A 22,736-nucleotide genomic window follows, 5' to 3' on the forward strand; every position below is an offset into this window, starting at 1 on the left:
GAAGAAAAAAGTATTCATTGACATCTTTAAAAATGAAACAAACCAAAAAAACAAAACAAAACAAACCCATACCATTTATTACCAATCTCTAAGTCTGGCTTTTCTATAAAATTTTCTCAGTTGGCTGGTTTTCCCAGCCGACACCCTTCCAACAAAGTCTGACTAGTTTGCACTGGCATACAGCCCACAAACCAAGCATGAAAGCACTGCTCTCTCACTACCCTTTGCCCTGGCCCACCCACCTTGAGAATGATGTCCCCTTCATGCAAGTTGCCATCTTTAGTTGCCAGACCTGTTCTGGTCATTTCCTTTATGAAGATCTGACTTCCAAGCCTGAGGCCATACTCTAAGAGACAAACATATAAACATACATATTTCACCAACCTGTTCTGAAAACTTAAAATATTTATGAAAGATTAATTTTACATATGGGATATTTTATACGACAACAACACTATATAAAACAAAAAAGTCAATGTCATGAAAAAGAGGCAGATAAAATGTTCTTGATAAAAAGACACTAAAACCCAAATGCCTGAACTGTCCCTAGATGGATGAACCTAAGTGGAGGTGGGAATGGTTATAATTCTGAGCAACTTCAAAATGAAGTTATTAAAAAAGATAATCATGTTAATTTTCTTAAGTGGGATAATGGCACCATAGCTATGCAGGAGAATGTTCTTAATCCTAGTAAGATATCTGCTTAAATATGCAATGGTAAAGGGTCACATTTCCTACAACTTATAAGTTGTTCCCAAAACCCATGTGGGGGTGGGGGGGTGGGGAAGAGGGAGAAAGTGAAGATAGAAGAGGAAGAGACAGCAAATGTTGCAAGATGTTAACACTTGGTAAAACTAGGTGAAGGCTCTATGAGTATCTGCTATAAAATTACTCTTTTCAAAATAAAATGTTGGGAGAAAGACCAGCTCAGTACATCTTAATAAGCTTGTTCTGCTGATAATGCAGTTGCCTTCAGGAAGACCCTGCAAATAGCCTAGCCTTCATCTGTAACAATGTAGACTAGTGTTAAAAAAAAATGCAGTGTGTAGAAAGGGGTAAATAAGTCAGGCAAAGTGATAAAAGTATTTAACCAAAGCCAGAATTGCTTTTGGAGGTTTTAACTTTGGAGGTTTGAACTTTGTCTTTCAAAATTAAAACACTGAATATACGAATACTGTATTGTATTGTAAAAATGTTTTGTATTAATACATTAATTACTTCCAATATTATTAAGACTATTTTGATCTTATTAAATCTGTAAAAATGTGTATTTTAAGGATGATGTTGGATGATTTTAAAAAGTTCTAACAACCTAGCTGGTTTTAAAAGAGGCACAAATCTCATGAGAGTTCTGGAATGAAAATCTTGTAGTTACAAAACAAACTAATATTCTACCATTTGAAAAGTTATGGAGTAGATTTAAAGATGCTTTAGTGATGGCAGCAAATTAGATCCAGATCTCATACAATAACGGAGTGTTGAAGTCTCCTCCCATCCCCTTTGGGAAGCTGATGCTTAGGACAGAGAAGGGGTAAGTTTGCATCTTCTTTCCTGGATGGCAATTCCCCATGGCCTAACACTCTCACAGTCCAGGACAGAAAGCAAAGACAAGTGTGAGTTAGAACTTCTTTCTCGTGCATCAACAATTCCTCTAACCTCTTAAAAACTAGTCTTATAAGCTTATGAACAGATTTTATTAGCCTTTATGTAGATATCAAAAAACAAAGAAAAAAATCAGTTAACAAGTTTCTAAGATATTTACCAGCAATATTTGGTGTCCATGAAATGTAATAGCTGGCCGTATGAAAGATTTGTCTTTTTCTTAATGAAATGTAGACCTTTGCCCAAAGCCAGATTTCTTCAAAGGTTGATATATACCTCTAGCCAGTAATAGAAAAATAGCCTCAAGACAGGATAAGCCTCTTTTTCTCTTAATAGCATTACTAAGACCACATGTGGACTTGGATAGTCTCTTAGAACAATTTATGGGTCACAACCAGTTAGGGAGTCCTGAAATCAATTTAATGAGTTGCAATCATCACTTTTAAATTTAGTGTAATAGAACTCCTCATGCATCACAGAGTATTTTCCATGAAATATGTGTTCAGGTTTCAGACATTTAGGTACATTCATAATCACAAGATGTGGTTCTTTCTGTCCCAGAAGGTAGTAAGGAAGAAATGGGGGGAAGAAAACAAAAGCAAGGAGTTAAAGTTCCTCTAAGCGCTGCCTGAGATAGCTCTCTTGAGGTGCACATCCACTGAATGGGCATGAGACCTTCTAAAGGAGGCCTTATATCAAGCTATCTTTCTCAAAATCTCTCAATCAGGAAGCAGAATGGCTTTTATTCCACAATTCTTGGGGGGTAATGAGTTAATATGTCACTATCAATGGTTATAAAGCTTTAGAGACTCCTACAGCCTCCTAAGATGTACATTCCCCAGAGCTACTACAATCCTAACTTTGACCTTAATTTTGTGAAAAATTAAGCTGGATTCCAGCTATCTCATTACTCACATCTTTGCATGATTCTTTGGTTATTTCAACAGGTACCTTGCTCTGTAACTCAACTCCTTGCACTCCCCTAGAAGCACCAGAGGAAACAAACTCACTCATCTGATAAGCTATTTTAATTATAATTCCAAAAGAGCAGTGTTTTTCACTTTGCATTCTTGAGTGCTCTTAGTCTCCTTTCCTTTTTGAAGGAGAATAATTAGAAAACAAAAGGAGAGAAAAGATACATTACAAAGAACTTAAGTCAGAAGCCAAGTGTCAATGTGCAGAATAAATCACACTGGGCTTTAAGGCCCTGTTCTCCTCCTGGTCCCCTTCCCTCTATTTACCGAGACCAGTTTGAATTCTAAATCCTCCATTTACTTATTAGCTTCAAAAGGTAAGTGGGCTGCATTTGTTGGCCTCTGACTCTCAAAATTCTCATCTATAAACTTCAGGTACAACTTGCTTCCAAAACTTTAGATGTAATTAAGTGTGCACAGGGACTGAAAATATATGGATGGCACAGCCCAGATCAGAGCCATCTCACCCAGTGGCATCAAAACCTCTGTGCCTTAACATGCCCACCTGTACACAGGAATGGTGTCTCCTGTCTTCTGGTGAGGACTGAATGAAACTATTTACCGAGCACAGGCCCTGGCACAGAGCAAAATTCAATCAAGATAAGCTGAAGTACTGTTCTCTGGTACAGTTTCATCAATTTAAAATACCCCAGGCCCACCAAAAGAGCTTGTTAACACACAAGCTCCAGGTGCCCAATGGTGATTCTGAGTCAGTGGGGCCTGAGATGCTGCATATCAAAGAGTGGTACTTAGTGCTGTGTGTGGAATGGTAATGGGGGGGGGGGGGGGGGAAGGGGGAGGGGGTCCCAGGAAAAGGGGAGATTCCAGGTTCCCTGCCCCACAAAGAAGGAAGATGGAGCTGAGCAGGGAGAATATGGAGAAGAGACTGAAGAGGAGGGAAGCAGGTTGGAGAGCCAGAAGGAGACCTGAAGAAGGCACGATTGGAACAGAGAAGTGTGCAGAATCTTTCTCGTTTCTTGGTCCAGGACTGTTGAAACAAATGTGCCATGGGAAGGTTGACTATGGCAGTGTTTTTCTTGATTTTGATTTTGCTCTGTTCCTCCCAGACTTGTCTGGCCATTTCTGACCCTTTTCTATGGGTCCCCGCCAGAAGGTGCTTTAGACTAGTGGCAGGCTTGCAGGCCTTGCTTTGGGCCAATCCCTTTTGGGTGGACTTTTACCCACAAAGGGGATGGGTAACTTGGGGTGTCTGATTTGTCTTTGTCTTTTCTGTACTGAACACTAATTAATTGTATTAAAGTTCCTATATGCTTTGTCTTGATGTGGCAGATAGCAGAACCTATTTGGAGCAGGCAGTTTTGGGGTTCAGTGGTGCCTCTCTCCCTGCTCTGCGACAGAACCACTGGCCTAGCAGTTTAAGGCTAAATTTCTGCAGCCCATTCAAGTTCAATTTGAGAGTCAATAAACTTTTCTGTGCCTCACCCTTCCTTGTCTATCAAACCAAGGTGTAAGAGTAACATCCCCATGAGGCAATTGTGAGGGTGAAAATGAGATAAACCACACACAACATTTAGGTCAGTGCTTGGAGCATGAAAAGTCCTGGATAAGAGTCAACAATTGTTACTACAAGTGTGTTTTCATTCATCAAGTATGACTACCTTCATTTGCTTTGCTCTTCATCAGAAGAACTCCGATGGGCCTGTCTGGGTCAGACTGGCCGGCGTGGCCAGGCCGCCCCCTCAGCTCAGGGCTGGGGCTGCGGGAGTGGAGCTGCTCACGACTGCGGCTCCTGGACACCTCGTACCGGGTTTGGTGCTGGGCCCTGCGGCTATACTCCACCTCCGGGCTGTAGGCCCGGTCATAAGCCGGGTCATAGTCGATGCTTCGGCCGCGGCTCCGCTCCCGGGCTCGCCCGTAGTCATCCCGGTCAAGGCCCCGCTCCAGGCTCCGGCCGCGGCTACGCTCTTGCTCTCGGTAGTCGTCATGATCCAGGCCCCGCTCCAAGCTCCTGCCGCGGCTGCCGGAGGGTCCAGGCCGTGATCTCGCCCTCTCTGGGCTCTCGTCCCAGCTGCGGCTGCGCTCACCATGGCTGCGCCGGCTCCTCTCGCTGTATCCGCTGTGTGCACTTCTGCCATCAAACTCATCTATCACCTCAAAACCCCGGTCATCCTCATCCACTGGATGGTTGCCCTGTGGAGGGGCCAGCTGGACCTTCCGGGGCCTCTTGACCACCTGTCACCAAAATAATAAGCACAGTGGCAACAAAGGACAATCAAAATCAAAAATGGAGTATTTAGCGGCTAAGAAGCCTGTTCTCATTTTAATAAAATTGCCAGTTCCTCACAACTTCCAAGCTGTGGTTCTTCCTCTGATAATCAGGGCACCAAATGCCTCTCACTGAGCTGAGAGCAAATTAAGACAATGAGTATTAAGTTCTCAACATAGGGCCTCCCAACGAGCCAATAATAAGAGAATCTCCCAGACTTCTTTCTACTCAGGATACAAAAAGCACCAAGGGACTTATTAAAAATCACGTGATAGGCCCTCCCTGGTGGCTCAGCAGGTTAAAGCACAGCACTGAGAAGCTAAAGCTACTTCCACATGAGTTCGATTCCCACCTGCCCCGGAGGTGACCACATGGTGTGGCAGACCTCTCCTGACTCGCCCGCTGCTCCCCTCAGCAGTGTACTTTGTAGATCTGCCTGTTCTGCTCCCCGCTCTGTCTCTGGTGAAGCCTCTTACCCCCCCTGAGCCTCTGGCCTGTACCCCAGTTCTGTATGAACAAGTAAATAAATCTAAAAAAAAAAAAAAATCACGTTATAAAAATGGAAATGCAGATTCTTCCAAAAGTCAATGATAGTGAAAAGGAAGATGGGGGAGGGAGGAGGAAAGCTTTCTTCCAGATTAAAGAAACTAAAGAGGTAAGAACCAGTGAGTAGACTTTGATTTGATTCTGGGTGGAGAAGGAAAGAGTCTATCAAAGACACTTGGGGCTATGGTTTGGATATTAAGTGATATTTTATAATTATTATTAATTTTCTGAGATATAATAATAGTAGTGTAGCTAGGCTGAAATATGTCCTCATTTAGTACACAACTGAAGTAAGCAGCGTTGAAATGCGGTGTCCAATTTTCCCTTCATATTGTTCACTAAACGGTTATTTATATACACAGAAAGCTCAAGTAGAGATGGCAGAATATTATCATTATAGAAGGTATGTGTTTATTACACTAATTTTTGAATTTTTCTTTCTTCATAATATGAAGTTAAAAACAAACCCCATTGGGGAAAAGAAACAAACAAAAAAACCAAACCCCATTGGCCAGTCCATCTCCCTAGCACTGTCTCCTAGGAAATTCTATTAAGATAACAACTTGTCTCTGGACTATGGTGATAGCACATGGGTGATTTGGTGAAAAATGCACAAAAAATATGTAAAAAATAAACTATTATAAAATTTTTTTAAAAAAGATACAACCCGTTCAGACCTTTCCAAATAAGGTATTTTGTGCTGAAGCTGTTTTTCTAAATTAGTGCTGTTTAACCTGTGTTCTTAATCCAGTTAATGCTCTGGGGGTCTAACCTGGCTCTGAAGGCAAACTCAGTCAGATCAGAGAATCATTGGTCTTAAGTTAGGAGGAAGAGGAAAAAGAAGAGAGTAATATATTACTTGCATACATCTTTGTAGCAAAACATCTGTCAAAAAAAAAGCAAGTGGTAATTTTCTTCTAGGCACAAAAACAAAATGCTACCAAGGAGAGCTGGACGCAAACCTGGCACTTACAATAGCAGCAATCTTCCCAGTATTTCTCAGCTGCTGAACTGCAAATGAATGGAGCACATTTTCCATGGAGGTGCCGTTAACCATGACCACCCTGTCATTTTCTCTGCAAACAACAAATAAAAAAATAATACTGAAAAACTCCCCATCTATTCACTGCCAATCGTTAATATAAGAACAAACAGAAGCAGCAAATGGCCCTATCATGCTACTGAAGGACTGTGTGTTGACTCCCTAAGGTTACTCAGCCAACCCAGTTGGCCTCTCCTGGGGAAGCCACTCAGCACATTTTCTGATAGCTATTACTGGAAACCAGCTAAGGACAAGGGCCCAAACCACAGGGTCCCCTTGGAGACAATAACAAGGTCTGGGCATGAAAGGAATTCTGCATCAGACCCCCTCACCTGACACGCACCACAGGCTTCAATAGTCTGTTGCAAATACACCAGAGTAAGTATACTTCTCCCTGTGCTTCTTTTTGGAGGGGAAAAGGTTGCTTCATATCTCTTTAAGAAATCTGGGTTTTACAACATTCTCTTTCTTTATCTCATCCCCAACGTTATTTTACAATTCTACATTGCACTCTATGTAAAACACTACTAATTTGGATAGAAATTTGAAATACCAGAAGAACCTCAACTTTTGAGGCAGCTAGACAAATAGTCTTAGAGTCTGCCCTGAGAAATTATTTGGGGGAAACCCAGGCATGTGTCATTTAAAAAGGCATTATATCTCCAGACCAGAAGGCTAGCAAATACAAAACCCATGTATTCATGTAGAGAATTTCTCATAAATCAGATAATCACTGAACCAGAATATCCTCATTAAAATTTTTAAAAAATTTATTTATTTATGCATACAGAGCTGGGGTGAAGGGGCAGCGAGAGGATTCACTAGAGACAGGGCGGAGAGCAGAACAGGCAGATCGACTAAGTACACTGCAGAGAGGAGCAGCGGGTGGGTCAGAAGAGGTCTGTTGTGCCATGTGGATCACCTGCCTGGCCGGGGCTCAAACTTGTACTAAAGCGGCTCCAGCCAGCTTCTTAGTACTGCACTTTAAACCATTGCAGCCATTGCGCAAAGGGTTAAAACGCACCACTGCAAGCAAGCCACAGCAGCTTCAGTATGAGCTTGATTCCCACCCGGAGGTGAACCACCTGACTCTGCAGACCTTTCCTGATCTGCCCGCTGCTCCCCTCAGTAGCGTACTCCATTGATCTGCCTGTTCTGTTCCCCACTCTGTCACTGGCGAATCCTCTCATTGTCCCTCCACCTCTGGCCTGCACTCCAGTTCTGTATGAATTAAAAAAAAAATTAATGATTATAAATTAAAATTAACATTGATAACATACAGCATTGAGTAGGTACTGGGGTAGAAAAGTAGGGAGTGAAGCAAGTCAATTTTATACCCAATATTCATGGATGATTCCCAAGCCCTGGGCTTTTAGTTATGACAGTGTCTCCCAATGGAAAAGACTATTCTCCTTCCAAAGTGCAAATGTTCCTAAAGCTTTGGGTATTGTTAAAATATGGTGTATTGAGGTTTCAAATCCCACAGAAAGACATTTCTACATATAAAGTGTTTTCTTTTAAATGAAAATTTTTTTAACTTCAAAAGTGAACATCACCCAAAGCACCCTGTCTTGTGCCCACCAGCAGAGAAGGCAGGAGTTGGGGGCAGGGAGGTGAACACTCACTGAAGCAGCCCATCAGCGGGCCCACCCTGGAGCACATCAGAAATGACGATTGACGTTTCTCCATTTTCGAAGTGAGGGTTGTCTCTGCCTCCGGATACTGCAATTCCAAATCCTCTTTCAGGATGCTGTTCATTGGTGATGAGAGAAAAATACAAAAATCCTTCCATACATGGGCTTTCAGGATTTATTACAAGCACTCAATAAAATAAAAGGCAAGCCAATAGTGAGGGACAGTTCAGGAACAGAAGGCTTACAGAAACAAATGAGAAGAAAATAAAGCCTCATCCCAGTTAGCTGGCAGGTTTATAAAGGGAAATTCCTTATCTTACAGAAACAGCCTTGTAAAAGCTGAAAAAGATTAATAGTACAGACTGAAACAATCAGCAGAAGCTGGCAAGGAGTGGAAAATAATGACTTTTGCCCAAATTGGATGTGATATTCTAATCATAAATTGCACCTATCCTTAGCATACTGACCTGAGCTGGAAAACCTCAGATACAACTGAACTGTGCTAATCCGTATTTTTAAAATATACCTTTTAACTTCAAATTAGGTGAGCTGGTGGTTTCACTTTAATATAGGGCAAAAAAAAAATCATTGCATTTTAAAAACAAAAATATTAAATCTGAACACAGATTTAGTGTTCAGAGAACAAAGCATTAAACTCTTTCCTACATAGGGTCCTGTCCATATAAGAGAGGAACTATAGGTTAATGAGATTAATTACATCCATGATTTGTCTAACAGAGAACTTAGATAACACATAATCCTAATTAATTTCAATGTTTAAAAAAGCTAAGTTCCAGGACCTCCCTGGTGGCTCAGGGGATTACAGCATAGCACCATGAAGCTCTCTGCAGCCACTGCAGCACAAGTTCAATCCCCAGCCAGGGAGGTGAACACATGGTGTGGCAGACCTCTCCTGTCACACCCACTGCTCCCCTAGCCAGTGTGTTTCAGTAGATCTGCCTGTTCTGTTCCCTGATCTGTCTCTGATGAGTCCTCTTATCCCCCACACCTCTGGCCTGCACCCCAGTTCTTGTGTGCATAAATAATCTTTTTTTTTTTTAATCTTTTATTTATTCATACATAACTTGGGTTACAGGCCAGAGATGCAGAGGGTGAGAGGATTCACCAGAGACAGAGCAGGGAGAAGAGCAGGCAGATCAGCGTAGTACACTGCTGAGGGGAGCAGCGGGCGGGTCAGGAGAGGTCTGCATTGCCATATGATTCTCCTCGGGGCAGGCAGGGATCGAACTCATGCAGAAGTGGTGTTAGCTTCTTAGTGCAGTGCTTTAACCTGTTGCGCCAGCAGGGAGGGCCCCTTTGTGGAACTTTTAATCCCTCTAAGTGAATAAGACTTTTGCGGCTCACAAAAATCATAGCAATGCTGACCAGAGCTTGACAGACAGCTGCTTCAGAAGCATCAGTATAGCTCAAGTCTAGCTCAGGTGCACAAAAATTACTCTCAAATTCTTGGTAGTGAAGCTTATTTCCAGCATGGCTCCTACTTGCCATGTCTACCTTGTACTTTACTCAGAATAGAAGAGGGTGGAGCTAGTATCTATTAGGCAACATTTATCGGCCAAACCCACTGTTCTGGAAGCCATTTAATGAGAGGGGGCAAAATCTGTGAGGTAACTTTAACAGTGAAGTAAAATACATTAATATGTAGTACTTAGTCCCGCTGGAGGAAGGGGACATTTCGTGATTAATTGAACACCGTTTTATATATTAGGACTGGGGTAAAGAATTCAGCCCACATCGCCTACAGGAACACTTTTAAATTAAGCGTGGACTTAAAACTCACTGCAGGAGTGATATATGTGATGTAATTAAAATAATAAAAGTTACAGAAGCTACTTGAATGTCCTTAAATAATCCACTCCTCTCCATTTTCACTTTTTTTCAGTAACTGCTGTCTGAAAAATAGGTGAAGGCACTCAATTAACTTCTGAAACTTTCTACATTATAAAACTTTACCAAATACTAAAATAGTGTGGAAATTTTTGTTAACATGGTAATTATCACCAACTCTCACCTATGTCATCAATCACTCCAAGGGGAAAAACTGTGTTTAGGAAAAATAAGTAAGATCCAAGACTGTAAGTTCAAGAACACAACTGTAGCATAAATGTAATGTGAAACACTCACCCTCTGTAGGGTCACAGTATACTGCTCCCATATCAGTTCTTCCATGCCTGGGGCCTGTTTTAAAACAAGCAGAACAAACCTGATTAACACCACATCAATGCCAGAAATAAAAGCATAATTCAAAATACCTTAATATAAAGTCTAGCTCACATATTCTACATACCAAAAAATTGGTATTTTTTTTTTTTAGGAATATTAAGCTACATACTCTCCCTTCAATAAATGGCAATCTGAACAAGACTAGAAAATTCATGAAGTCACAGCAAGAGACATACCCTTAAAAAATGAGTATCAAGTTTTGAGTCCTTTTACTATCACCACTGCAAAACAGTCATAATAAATATCATTTTTTAAAAAATCTAGATAGTTTCAAACATATTTATAAATTTTTTTAAGTCATTCGCCTCTCTTCTGTGAAAGTTGACCTTCAAAGCAAGACACCTGTGACTTTATCACAAACAATGCCCAATGAAGGAAGGATCCCTTTCCTTCACTTGTTCCTCACATGTCTCTCTTTATGTAGAAGAAAATGCCTGCATAAAACCACCACCAAAGCTTCACTTTATGACAATATTCCAAAACAGATGTTTGGAAAACTTGAAAATGGGGGACATCATTTTAAAAATAATAATAATAATCCATTAAATGCAGGTTACCTTTAAAGGGAAGTCCTCAAAGGCTAGAAAGTCCAAAGAAGCTCAAAGTCAGAGAGAAAAGCCACTGCTGAGTGACTGAGCATTTAAACATGAGGCTGGGGGGTGTGGGGGGGTTTGAGAGAGGTAAGACTGGTGGATCCAGATCTGGCAGATCAGGCCAGAGTGGATGTACTGGGGGAAAAAAAGTCTCCACACAAAGGGAGACAATAGAAACATCTACGTCATCCTTGGCTCTGGGTAGAGTGGAAATAATTAAAAACATTCTCCTGGAGAATTCCAACACACACCCATGTACTCTCACAGGTTAGGGATTGAGTTGGGTACTAAGGTTGTGACCACTGACCACACCCCTGAAAAGCATCTCACACTCAAAATGGTTCTGCATTGGTAGGGCCATCCATATACACACATGGAGGGAAATTCCAGCTCTTTCCAAGAACACACTAAAACACAGGCTTCAAAGAAACCCCTGAGCAAGAGTTCACAATAGAAACACATACGTGAGTCACCATGAGTGAAAGACAAAAGGAACAAAAAACCACAGAATAAAGACTGTAAATAATGAAAATATGTCCCAAACCATAGAAAAGTACGTATGTTATATATCATCTGCTTATCACAAGGAACTAAAAAGGGAAATTGAAAGCATAATGGAAAAACAAGAGACCATTAAAAAATGACAGAACAAATCTGAAAAAAAAATACAACTTTAAAGAAATGAAAAGATGATCACTGAAATTAGATAAATAATGAATTAAACTACATACTACACACAGTTGAGAACAATAGGTAATGAATTAGAAGACAGGTGTGAACAAATTACCCAGAATAAAGCACAAAGTTGTTTTTTTTTAATTTTTTAAAAAGATTTATTTATTTACGCACACAGGACTGGTGTATAGGCCAGAGGTACAGGGGCGGCAAGAGGATTCACCAGAGACAGAGTGGGGAGCAGCAGGCGGGTCAGGAGAGGTCTGCCGCCATGTGGATCTCCTCCAGGGTGGGCCGGGATTGAACTCATGCTGAAGTGGCTTTAGCTTCTCAGTGATGTCCTTTAAGCCACTGCACCACCAGGGAGGGCCTATTGTAAATAATTTTATTCGAGGGTAGAGTGGAGGTATTATAAGTTTATAAGCTAAAATTTCATGTTAAATTTTCTATATAACTATTATTTGGAAACTAATAGAAGAGGCCTTCCTGGGACACAAGGAGCTAAGCGTCAGCACTATGAAGCTATTAGAAGCTAAGGCAGCACAAGTTCCATCCCTAGCCAGGGAGCTGACCCACATGTCAGGCACAGCAGACCTCTCCTGTCTCTCCCACAGCTCCCCTCAGCACTGTATATCAGTAGATCCACCAGTAAAGTATTCTGCTCCCCACTTTCTCTGGTGAATCCTCTCACCTACCACTCCTGAACCTCTGGACTGCATAAATAAAGTCTTAAAAAAAAAGAAGAAGAAAGAAAAGAATAAGAGTTAGAAAACATAACTTCTAAAATAGCAGGAGAGTAAAATGAAAAAGCAAAGCAAAAGTTAATTCAATAGAAGGTAAAGGAGGACAAAAAGGGAAATTTTTGTTTTAAAGCAGAGCAGCCATAAAACACATACATAGACTGTGGACATTAATACACATGAATGATTTAAAGTTATTGTCAGAATGGATTAAAAAGAAGATCCAACTATATTTTAGTAATGAATATTTAAAACATAAGGATACAAAGTAAATATATCTAGAGAATAAGTCTTTCTGCACTTTTTATATACATATTAAAATGACTTAAGAGAAAGTGTTTTACATTAAAACATTTTTAAATCAAATTTGTATTTCTACATTAATACTAATAGGAGAGAGAGAAGAACTGAGAAATGCCCAGATAATGTATTTTCCCAGTTACTAAAACCTTAGGAGTGGGGGGAATGAAGCTCAGCACAAAAAAGAAATTCTGTGGACTAGACATATTAAAACAGGTAATTTATTCACTTTGCAGAAGGGGGTTAAAAAGATAATTTTGTCTGTATAGAAGGCAAACCATATAGCTGCCTCTAGAGTAGTTTCATATAGTTAAAAAGCAATGTTTCATGAAAACTGAATATACTTAACACTACTGTAACGTACACCTAAGAATGATAAGATGTATGCTTTTATTTTTTTAAGCTCAATGGAAAAAAGCAAACAAAACTAACACTATGTAAGGACACAGGTATGGTATGTGTTAAAATTATAGAGAAAAAGCAAGGGAATGAAAACACAAAATTCAAGGTGAAATGACCTGGGACTAGGCAGAGGCGTGAGATACAAAGGTCTTGTGTTCATTTCTACAAAGGTCTGTAAATATGTGTGATGGGTTCATGGGTATTTTTTCATAATTATACTTTATGATTTAGAGATACCATTCTTACCTTCATAAGGTTAAAAAATAGGAGTGGCGTGGATTCGAATAGAAAACCCAGATATAAACCCACGAGTTTATGGACACCTAATTTTTGACAAAGGAGCAAAGAAGATACAATGGAACAAAGAAAATTTGTTCAGCAAGTGGTGCTGGGAAAACTGGGTAGCTACATGCAAAAAAATGAAACTAGATCATTGCCTCACTCCAGTCACAAAAATCAACTCGAAGTGGATTAAAGACCTAGACATAAGAACGGAAACCATAAAATACCTAGAAGCAAAGATGGGTCAAACACTTCACGACATACACTTTAGCGACATCTTTAAAGACAGAGTACCCAACGCCACAATAGTGAAGGCAAAGATAAATAGATGTTAAAGAGCTTCTGTACAGCAAAAGAGACATTACTAAAAACAAACAGAAAGATCACTAATTGGGAAAACATTTTCTCACACAAAAGTAGCGATAAAGGACTGATCACAAAAATATACGGAGAACTGATGAAACTCAACAAAAATGAAGTAAACAACCCCATCAAAAAATGGGCAGTAGAGCTAAAAAGACACTTCTCCAAAGAGGAAATGCAGATGGCCAACAGGCATATGAAAAAATGTTCAACATCACTCGTCATAAGGGAGATGCAAATTAAAACCACAATGAGATACCACCTCACCCCAGTGAGAATGGCACATCTTCAAACAACTAGCAACAACAAATGTTGGCGAGGATGTGGAGAAAAAGGAACTCTCCTGCATTGCTGGTGGGAATGCAAACTAGTACAACCACTATGGAAAACTGTTTGGAGGTTCCTCAAACTGCTAAACATGGAGCTTCCCTATGACCCAGCAATCCCACTCCTAGGTATCTACCCAAAAGACACAAAAACACTGATTGAAAAAGATACTTGTACCCCCATGTTTATTGCTGCTTTATTTACAATTGGAAAAACATGGAAGCAGCCCAGATGCCCAAAAGTAGATGACTGGATTAGAAAGATGTGGTACATATATACAATGGAATATTACTCAGCAACCAAAAAAGAGAAACACATGTCTTTTGCAGCAACTTGGATGGAGCTGGAAAAGATCATGCTTAGTGAGATAAGCCAGAAAGAGAAAGAAAAATACCGGATGGTTTCACTCATAGCAGGAGTATAATGGACCAGGCGAGAAAATAACAAAAATAATGAACAACCATAGACCAGAGACATTATGTGGGGGTGGAGTGGGGAATGGGATCAAAAACGGGGGAGGGGGGGAAGGGAGGGAAATGCACGGGACTATGGTGGTGGCACAGGGGTGATTTGGTGATGGGAAACCCGTGGGGATTACAATTGAGATGAAAAAAAAATTGTAAAAATGATGTAAAAATAAACTTTTTAATAAAAAAAAAAAATAGGGGTGGCATAGAAGTGAACATCAAGGGCTACCTTGCTCCTGGCTGAGGGCGCTTTCACCAAAAAGAATTTTGTTAATGCAGTACAGATTTTACAAAGCAGAGAGAGGACGAAGTAGAAATGGTAAAAGTAATTAGAGAGATATGGGGAAGGCAAGAAGGCAGGTGAGGGAGAAAATCTGGTTAGCTGGGGGAGCTGGGTGCACAGAAGACCCCAAGTCTCCTGCTGACCCCATCAGTCAATATTCTACTAGGATTTTTCAAGTTGCTTTTCACTGCTTTATCCTCCTCTCTTTCACTTCCTATGCTAGCAGAGAGAATAACAATCCCTTGGATGTTTTAACTTTACAAAAAGGAAACACAAAAGTGAGCTCATTTTCCTATATAAAAAGCTTGGTGCTAACAGTAAGGTATTTAGGTGATAAACGAAGAGGAAAGGACAAAAACAATTCTTTGACCTATCATTTAAAGAATATTCTTGAGTTCAATAGTTTCTTTCCTTTTAAAGACAGATAAATCCTGGGTTTTACATAAAGCATATAGAAAAACATTTAAACACCAACCAGAAGGCAAATACCAAGTCTTTATCACCCCACACCGTTCCTCCCCCCAGACAAGTTTTTATGCTTTGTTCACAAATTTCAGCTTCTAAGTGGTGGAGGCCACAGTTAAAGTTTAACCAAATTCTGCCCATAAGGAACATACTTGATAAAACTCCAAAGCCATAAAATAAGAAATCATACAAACAATAACAGGGGGGGGAAAAATACGTGAACACATTCTCCCATAATTTAGAAGACTAGACATAAAGAATAAGAATGGAGATTCCTACAGTATAAGGAAACAGAGTTTTGCTCCAAAACAAAAAAATTCCCAAATACAACCATCTTATTCAAGGCAGTATATTAAGTTAGAACCCAGGACGCTAAACTGCTGGCTGATTCCCAACACATGAAAACAGCAGCCCTTGATCCCTAAACCCCTGAGAAGTTAGTCTCGTAGTCAGCTAAAAGTACGAGTGTTAAAAAAAATACAACCTGCATCTCACAATTTGTTACTACAGAAAGCTGCCAGATACACAAATAAATGAGAAAGGAGTCTCTGTTAGAGGGGTTTGACATCCCACCCTGAAAAACTGGGGGTGAGGGTAAAGGGACTCACTCACATGGTCTTTCAATAGTCCCAACTTTTTAACAGCCTGGATCCACATTCTCTGTAGGACCTGCGCAGTCTTCATGGCCTCTGGAGACTAATCAGCCAGGCCACTGCCTACATCCCAGGCCACTCACCCATTGCCATCACTCCACGTGGTTACGTAAGGCAGATACAATAGTAGCCCACATTCCCAGCAAATCCCGTTGTCATCTCACACAGAGACACATCCATACAGCAGGCAAGCCAAACCCTTTGAAAAGAACCACTTGTGATGGGGGTGAAAAGCAGTCTGGGTTTGTAATACTTTAAGACCTTTCTGTTCTTCCCTCTCCCTCGTGGGAGGGAACTAGAGAATTAAATGTATAAAACGACTTTACAGACATGTACACTGGCTCATTATCTAAACAGAGATTATTGAAAAAGTACGATTTTCCGGAACAACACTATGGGCTATGGAAAAGTATTTATTTATATAGAATAGACCCTCCCACACGAACAGACCCTCCCCACACACAACACATATAAGCTGGATGAAAATGAACTGACAGTGTTACAGTTGAGTGGAGTTGCTAATGTTACATAGAAGTGAAAAGGTGCAAAGATAAGATGTCTTACATGTTGGAGATAACTAGGTCCCTTTAGCAAAGGAGCCTAAGCCTTGGGGGGGCTGGGGTAGCTGGGAGCCAGGGCTCACTCAGCAGTGTTCTCCTGGCTCTAGCCTCCTTTCTCTGTTAATTTTGCAGATTAAAAGAACAAAGAATCCTGCTGTTTCTTTCTTTATCTTCACCATTGGGAGGTGGTAGGGGGCTGGGTGTGGAAGGGGGTGTTGGTAAATTTTAGATTTCTGAAAATCTAGAAAGACCGTGTGATGTAACATTTATGAAAAATGCTATTTAAATCTAAGATGTGCTTACATGGGGGTGACTTAGAAAAGAAACCAGTTACATAAATTCAAGCAGAGTTTTCCTGCCTTTACTCAAATAAGTGCTTCAGCTTTCGTTTTGTTTTGATTAATTTTGTTTTGATTTTACTTGTTTTAACTCTGCCTAAGAAAAACTTAGGTATATTTAAATAAGTAATGGAAAGAAGAACCAAATTAGTTCCAGTTTAAATTTTATCTCCAGACCGGCAATCTTGAATAAGTAATTTGATCTCAGTTTTCTCAACTCAGTTTTCTCAACTCAAAAGTTAGTTTGGGGACCTCCCTGGTGGTGCAAGGGGTCAAGCACTGCACTATGAAGCTATGTGCAGACACTGTAGTTCAATCCCTGGCCCAGGAGCTGACCCACATGGCGCGGCAGACCTCTCCTAACTCTCCCGCTGCTCCCTTCAGCTGTGTATTTCAGTACATCTGCCTGTTCTGCTCCCCACTCTGTCTCTGGTGAATCCTCTCACCTCCCTACCATGTACCTCTAGCCTGTACCCCAGTTTTATATGCATATATAAAATAAATCTTTTTTAAAAATCATATGAGGCACCTCGGGCTTGAGAGCAGTGCTTCCAGATTTCTGAAATCTGATTTGGGAGAGTCAGTGATCATTCTTGTTACCGGAGCATGCAGTTTGCAAATCAAGATTGCGCCATCCAATTTCCTTGAGTGAGATGCATAACAAATTTGGACCACAAGATGGAAAGCATACAGGAAACAACTTGAAGCAGAGGTAAGAATGAGTTTTAAAGTCAGGATCTTAGGTGCAATCCTGTTCTGTCATTAGCTAGGGGGCAAGAGATGATCTGTTCCCTTCATGCAATGGAGATGCCACCTAGGCCTCAGAGAGCCAATGTCAGCAGAAAATAGTACTTGAATACCACTGTGTCCTCTCCTTGGACTCCAAAAAAATAAATTCTTTAGGAATGCTCCAACAACAAAACAGGATGGGAAATGAATGCAATTTTGTTTCCAGTCTGACATGAAGAGGTCCAGAAGTACAAAGGAGCTCCACAGAGTGAAAGTGAGCAGGGGGCATGAGCATGGGAAAATTTGTCTACTGTCTGCAAATCTGAAAACACATATGTACCCTAGAACAGGAGGCACATACATACCCTAGAAGAGGAGGCAAGGTGGCTATGGGTACTGGAAGGAGAAGTAACAGAATTCAGCAAAGCACCTGGCTCAGGGGTCTCACCACTGTTAATCACCAAAGGCCTTAAGCCCTAAGAGTTAGCCACAACTGTTCCCATTCTACAAACAGGAAAGCTGAAGTCATATTGTTCACGGTGTTAACCATTCTCAGAGAGGGATACGAAGCTGGCACCTCACTCTAGATCTGATACCTTTTCTACAAGCAGACTGTGACCCTGTACACACTAAGTCCTTAATAAATGTCACATAGATGGTTGGAAAGCAGGGAATAAAAGGATAGAGGAAAAAGCAAGAGAGAGGAACACAGTGAAAATTCTCAAGGTGCTAAGGAGGTTCCAAACAGCAGATCAGAAACCCTGAGACCACCCCAATAAAAGAGGTCAGAGGCTCCTACATGAGGATACCTCTGGTATTGTTACTCTGTGCCCTTTCTGCCATCTTTAAAGGCATCACAAGCCCTTAGAGAGACAGGTGCAAATAAACGGTCAGTCTCAGGATGGATGGGTAAACCACTTCCTACTTTCAGCTGTGTACTTCCCCTCTCCTTCCCCATGAAATCAGTCTTATTCAAAGGTTGAGAAGGATTCTGTTCACCAGACACAAGTTTGGAACACCTATCAGGTAAGTAAACAGGAACCACTATTTCCCAAGGAAGGCAGAAGTTGAGCTCAGCTCTAATTCTGAAAATTATAAACCAATTTTTAGGATCAACTGTAGCCTTTTCTGAGGGAAGCAGTGGGTGGGGGAACGGAACAGATCGACTGAAATACACTGCTGAGCAGAGATAGGAGGTCTGCTGTGCCACATGGGTTAGCTCCTTGGCTGGGGATAGAACTCATGCCATCATGGTACTAGAGCTGAGACTTAACCCTTAGGTCACCAGGGAGGACTGCTAACTCTTCTTGCAGCAGCAAACTAGTCATTAGAGAATTAAATAGTCCCTCATAGAATTTTTGGTTTACCAATAAAAATCTTTTTAGTATAAAGTTCTTCATTTGCAGATGTGATTGTATAATTCACAAAGGTGAGGGCCGACAGGGAACAGTTAAAGTTAGTGGGCACAGCTCCCAGCACAGACCTCACCACGGGCACAGTCTGGGCATGACAGCGGCCACGGAGAAAACGTACAGGCGGAAGTTTAAGGAGGGGTTGGGGGGGGGGCAATCAGAATCCACGTGATCAGATCCCAGGCCTGTTAATGAAGAAACCAGAGTTAACTGCTGGGTTGGAGTTTTTCTTTCTTTCCCACCCATTGTTCTTTATTTACCTAAGGGAATAAATTAAATTTATTTAATTTAAATGGATCACTGTACAGCTGAATAAGTAATGTGACCTGGGAGAGGAATTGTGGCTGCCAGGGGGCAGTCTGTATTTTTGAAAGTCGCTGTGTTGAAATCCAAAAAGCCATGTAGCTAGACTCTTAGACCTCCAGCCAAGAGTCTGCCTCTCCCAACTCAAACGTGACCTTCGGCACCCACTCAATTCCATTGCCACTGGGTAAAAACAAGGCTATCTCTCACTGTCTACTCGGCTCCTGGGAAAGTACCCTGTAAAATCCAGGTCAATAAACCTTCAGTGGCGGGTGACATCATCTTAAATTGCCCTAACAGCAGTGGCCACATGAGGGGAAGATAAGAGCTCCATCACACCCACACTCATCAGTCAGGCTCTGTGACCTTGGGCAATTCACTTGCTGAGGGCTCAGTTGCCTCATCTGTAAAAAGGATCTCACAGTCCCTACCCCAGTTCCATTGCTGAGGCCAGAACAAAGCAATGTTTATCACAAGTGCCACTGAGTGTTCACCACAGAATGAGCACTCCCTATAAGGTGTTCACAGGTAGTATTGTGGCCTCATTGTAGATGCACCATTCCAGGGAAGGGTAGCCTTTTTATTACTCCCAAAAGAGTCACATCATAATTACTCATCACAGAATTCAAGAGACTTGAAAATATTATGTCCATACACAAACTAGAATGCAAATATTTGTAGTGAGATAGGAGCCACGTGTCACTTGTTCTTAGAAACATGTCCTCAGGCAATTCTGCCCTGTGTAAATGTGAGAGTATGATTGTACAAACTGAGATGGCAGCCTATTACAGACCTTGCTGTGTGGTTTAGCACCTTCAGACCACCCTTGTGTATGTGGTTCATTATTAATCAAAATGCCATTAAACAACATATACTAAATACATAACAAAATAGTGGGAACATTCCAAATGTCGATCAACTGACCAATGGGTAAAGAGAATGTGGCATATCCATATAATGGACTGTTATTCAACCATACAAAGAAATGAAGCAGCTATACATGCTACAACATGAATGAACCCTGAAAAATAAATAAAGAAGCCAGGAGAAAAAGACAAATACAGTATGATTCCACTTATGTAAAATGTCCAGAAAAAGCAAACCTACAGAGGAAATTAGATTAAGGTTGCCTAGGGACTGGAAAGTATGGGGGTTGAGAAATTATGAATGGCTTTTAATGGGTATGGGATTTCCTTTCGAGGTGATGAAAATATTCTAAAAATGATATGGTGTGGGTTATATGACTCTGTGAACATACCAAAAACCAACAAGTTATGAACTTTACTTTGGTATGTGAATTATATCTCAATAAAGCTTCTTAAAAACATACCATGGATGGGCCCTCCCTGGTGGCGCAGCGGGTTAAAGCACTGCACTAAGAAGCTTAAGCCACTTCCGCATGAGGAGATCCGCATGGCGTGGCAGACCTCTCCTGACCCACCAACTGCTCCCCTCAGCAGTGTACTTCGTCGATCTGCCTATTCTGCTCCCCGCTCTGTCTCTGGTGAATCTCTCACCCTCCACATCTCTGGCCTGTACCCCAGTTCTGTATGAATAAATAAATAAATCTTAAAAAAAAAAAACATACCATGGATTCTTGCCATCCAAAAATAGGGATTCAAATCCTAGCTCTACCATTTAATTTATAGGAAGAAGGTGCAGGAAGGAATCAGCTTTTATTTATGTCAGATTTAGTTTTGGGCTCTTTCAATAGCTAGTCAGGTGCCAGCTTATATACATGTAAATCAATGGTGTGAAATGCACACTCATAGTCTAGACATGTCTCAACATGGCAGATGCTGTGCTGAGTGCTTTATGGCTGTTGCCCACTAACTCTTCCAAAGACCAATTAGTTCCTCTTTTTTTCACAACCATAAAGTTTGGTGATCCATGAAATTTCAGTAAATTTTAAAACTTTTGCTTTGTGACCAGGTCAAGAGAATGAAAAGACAAGTCATAGGTAGGGAGAAAATATTTGAAAAGACACATCTAATAAAGACCTGTTATCCAAAATATGCAAAGAATATTTTAAAAATCAACAATAAGGAAAAAAAATTAGAAAATGGGACAAAGACCATAGCAGATGTCTCATCAAAGATATACAGATGGCAAAGGAAGCATATGAAAAGATACTGCATATCCTATGTCAGGGAAATGCAAATTAAAAGACCAGTGAGATACACTCCACACCTACTGGGATGCCCCCAGTAGGAGAGGCCATGGAGCAAGAGGGATACTGGCTGCTGGAGAAAATGCAGGGGTCCGGTCACTCTGGAAAAATGTGCAGATGCTGACAGAGAGAAATACTCTCACCAGACAATCCAGCAACCATACTCCATGGGTCTTTTCCCGAAGGCGTTGCACATTCATATGCGCACAAAACCTACAACTGGACACATAGGTTACATACCGTATGTCTCTACACGATATTCTAGAAGACAAAACTATGAGGACAATAAAAAGATCAGAGGCTGTCAGATGGAGAGATGAACAGGTGGTACACAGAGGATTTGGAGGAAGGTGGAAGTTGCTGTGGGAAACCAGAATGACAGATATATGTTGTTTTATATCTGCCTAAAAATCCACTGAATACACAGCACCGAAGTTATAACAAACATGGATGGTGTGAGCCGATGGTGTGCCAACATAGGACCATTAACTGGAACAGCTGTACCACTCTGGTGGGGGTGGTGAAAATGAGGGAGACTGTTAGTGGTGGCAGGGGGTCACAGGGAGCCCCTGTACCTTCCCCTAAACTGTGCTGTGGTGTTTAAATTACTCTAACAAAATTAAGCCTTCACTAAACAGTCTCTCTCACACACACACACACATACACACACACACAGACTGCCTATTATAAGAACTTGCACATGACTCTACAACTAGTAGTTGGCTAATCACAATCTGAATCCAGATCTGTAAGAGTCCAATTATAATAAAATGTGAAGCAAAAAAATAACCACCTGCAGATAATTACACTTAAGACCTCTATTTTTATATTTCTTGTACACTGGGCTGTAAAGTGTAATTATAATTTAAACAGACCATTCTTATTTGTAATTACAAAGAAGCCATTAATAAGTCAAAAAACAAGGTGCTTATTTGGCCACAGAGACACAGCCCTGTCTACTCTATGATTTTTGAAACTGACCAAGCCTATATAACATGAAAAGAGGGTCCCTTAAAAAAATAAACATGTACATAAAACCACCATCTTGGGATAAATACCAAGACAAAGAAAATTATAAACTAGGCTGGAAAACCAATTCTTAGTGCTTAGCTGGGCTGGCCCAGAAGCAACACTCAGGGGACCAGCCCCAAGGTGCCAATGCAGCTCACAGAGAAGACCACATGCTGAGCACATAGTAAAAGCCAGGTTCACTCCCAGAGAGCCAGTGACTGCACAGTTACGAGCTGAAAAGACATCTTTCTTACCAGAACCTGGGGACAAATGCAGGTGCCTAAAGAACCTCATCTTTAGATGACATCGCTACCACTTTATCAGAAATGCAGAGCCTCAACCCTTACCTTGGACCTACTGATAAGAATGTGCTTCCAAAATAAGCACATGCCTT

At 41.0% G+C, this 22,736-nt stretch overlaps 1 protein-coding gene across 6 annotated transcripts in view; it reads right to left on the bottom strand.

Moving 5' to 3' along the window:
- The window catches only part of TJP2 (tight junction protein 2), an 84,029-nt gene that overhangs the window by 26,077 nt on the left and 35,216 nt on the right, over nt 1-22,736 (bottom strand). For all 6 annotated transcript variants that reach the window (XM_012721544.1, XM_012721546.1, XM_012721543.1 and 3 more), the window contains 5 exons: nt 10,171-10,224; nt 8,017-8,141; nt 6,323-6,425; nt 4,196-4,769; nt 243-346 (listed from right to left, as the gene is read on the bottom strand). In XM_012721544.1, the coding sequence (XP_012576998.1) occupies nt 243-346; nt 4,196-4,769; nt 6,323-6,425; nt 8,017-8,141; nt 10,171-10,215 (951 nt within the window). In that variant the 5' untranslated portion in view covers nt 10,216-10,224. The remainder of the gene's footprint in view (nt 1-242; nt 347-4,195; nt 4,770-6,322; nt 6,426-8,016; nt 8,142-10,170; nt 10,225-22,736) is intronic.

This window comes from Condylura cristata, unplaced genomic scaffold (genome assembly GCF_000260355.1).
Source record: "Condylura cristata isolate star-nosed mole 26May11 unplaced genomic scaffold, ConCri1.0 scaffold00006, whole genome shotgun sequence".
NCBI classification, from domain to species: domain Eukaryota; kingdom Metazoa; phylum Chordata; class Mammalia; order Eulipotyphla; family Talpidae; genus Condylura; species Condylura cristata.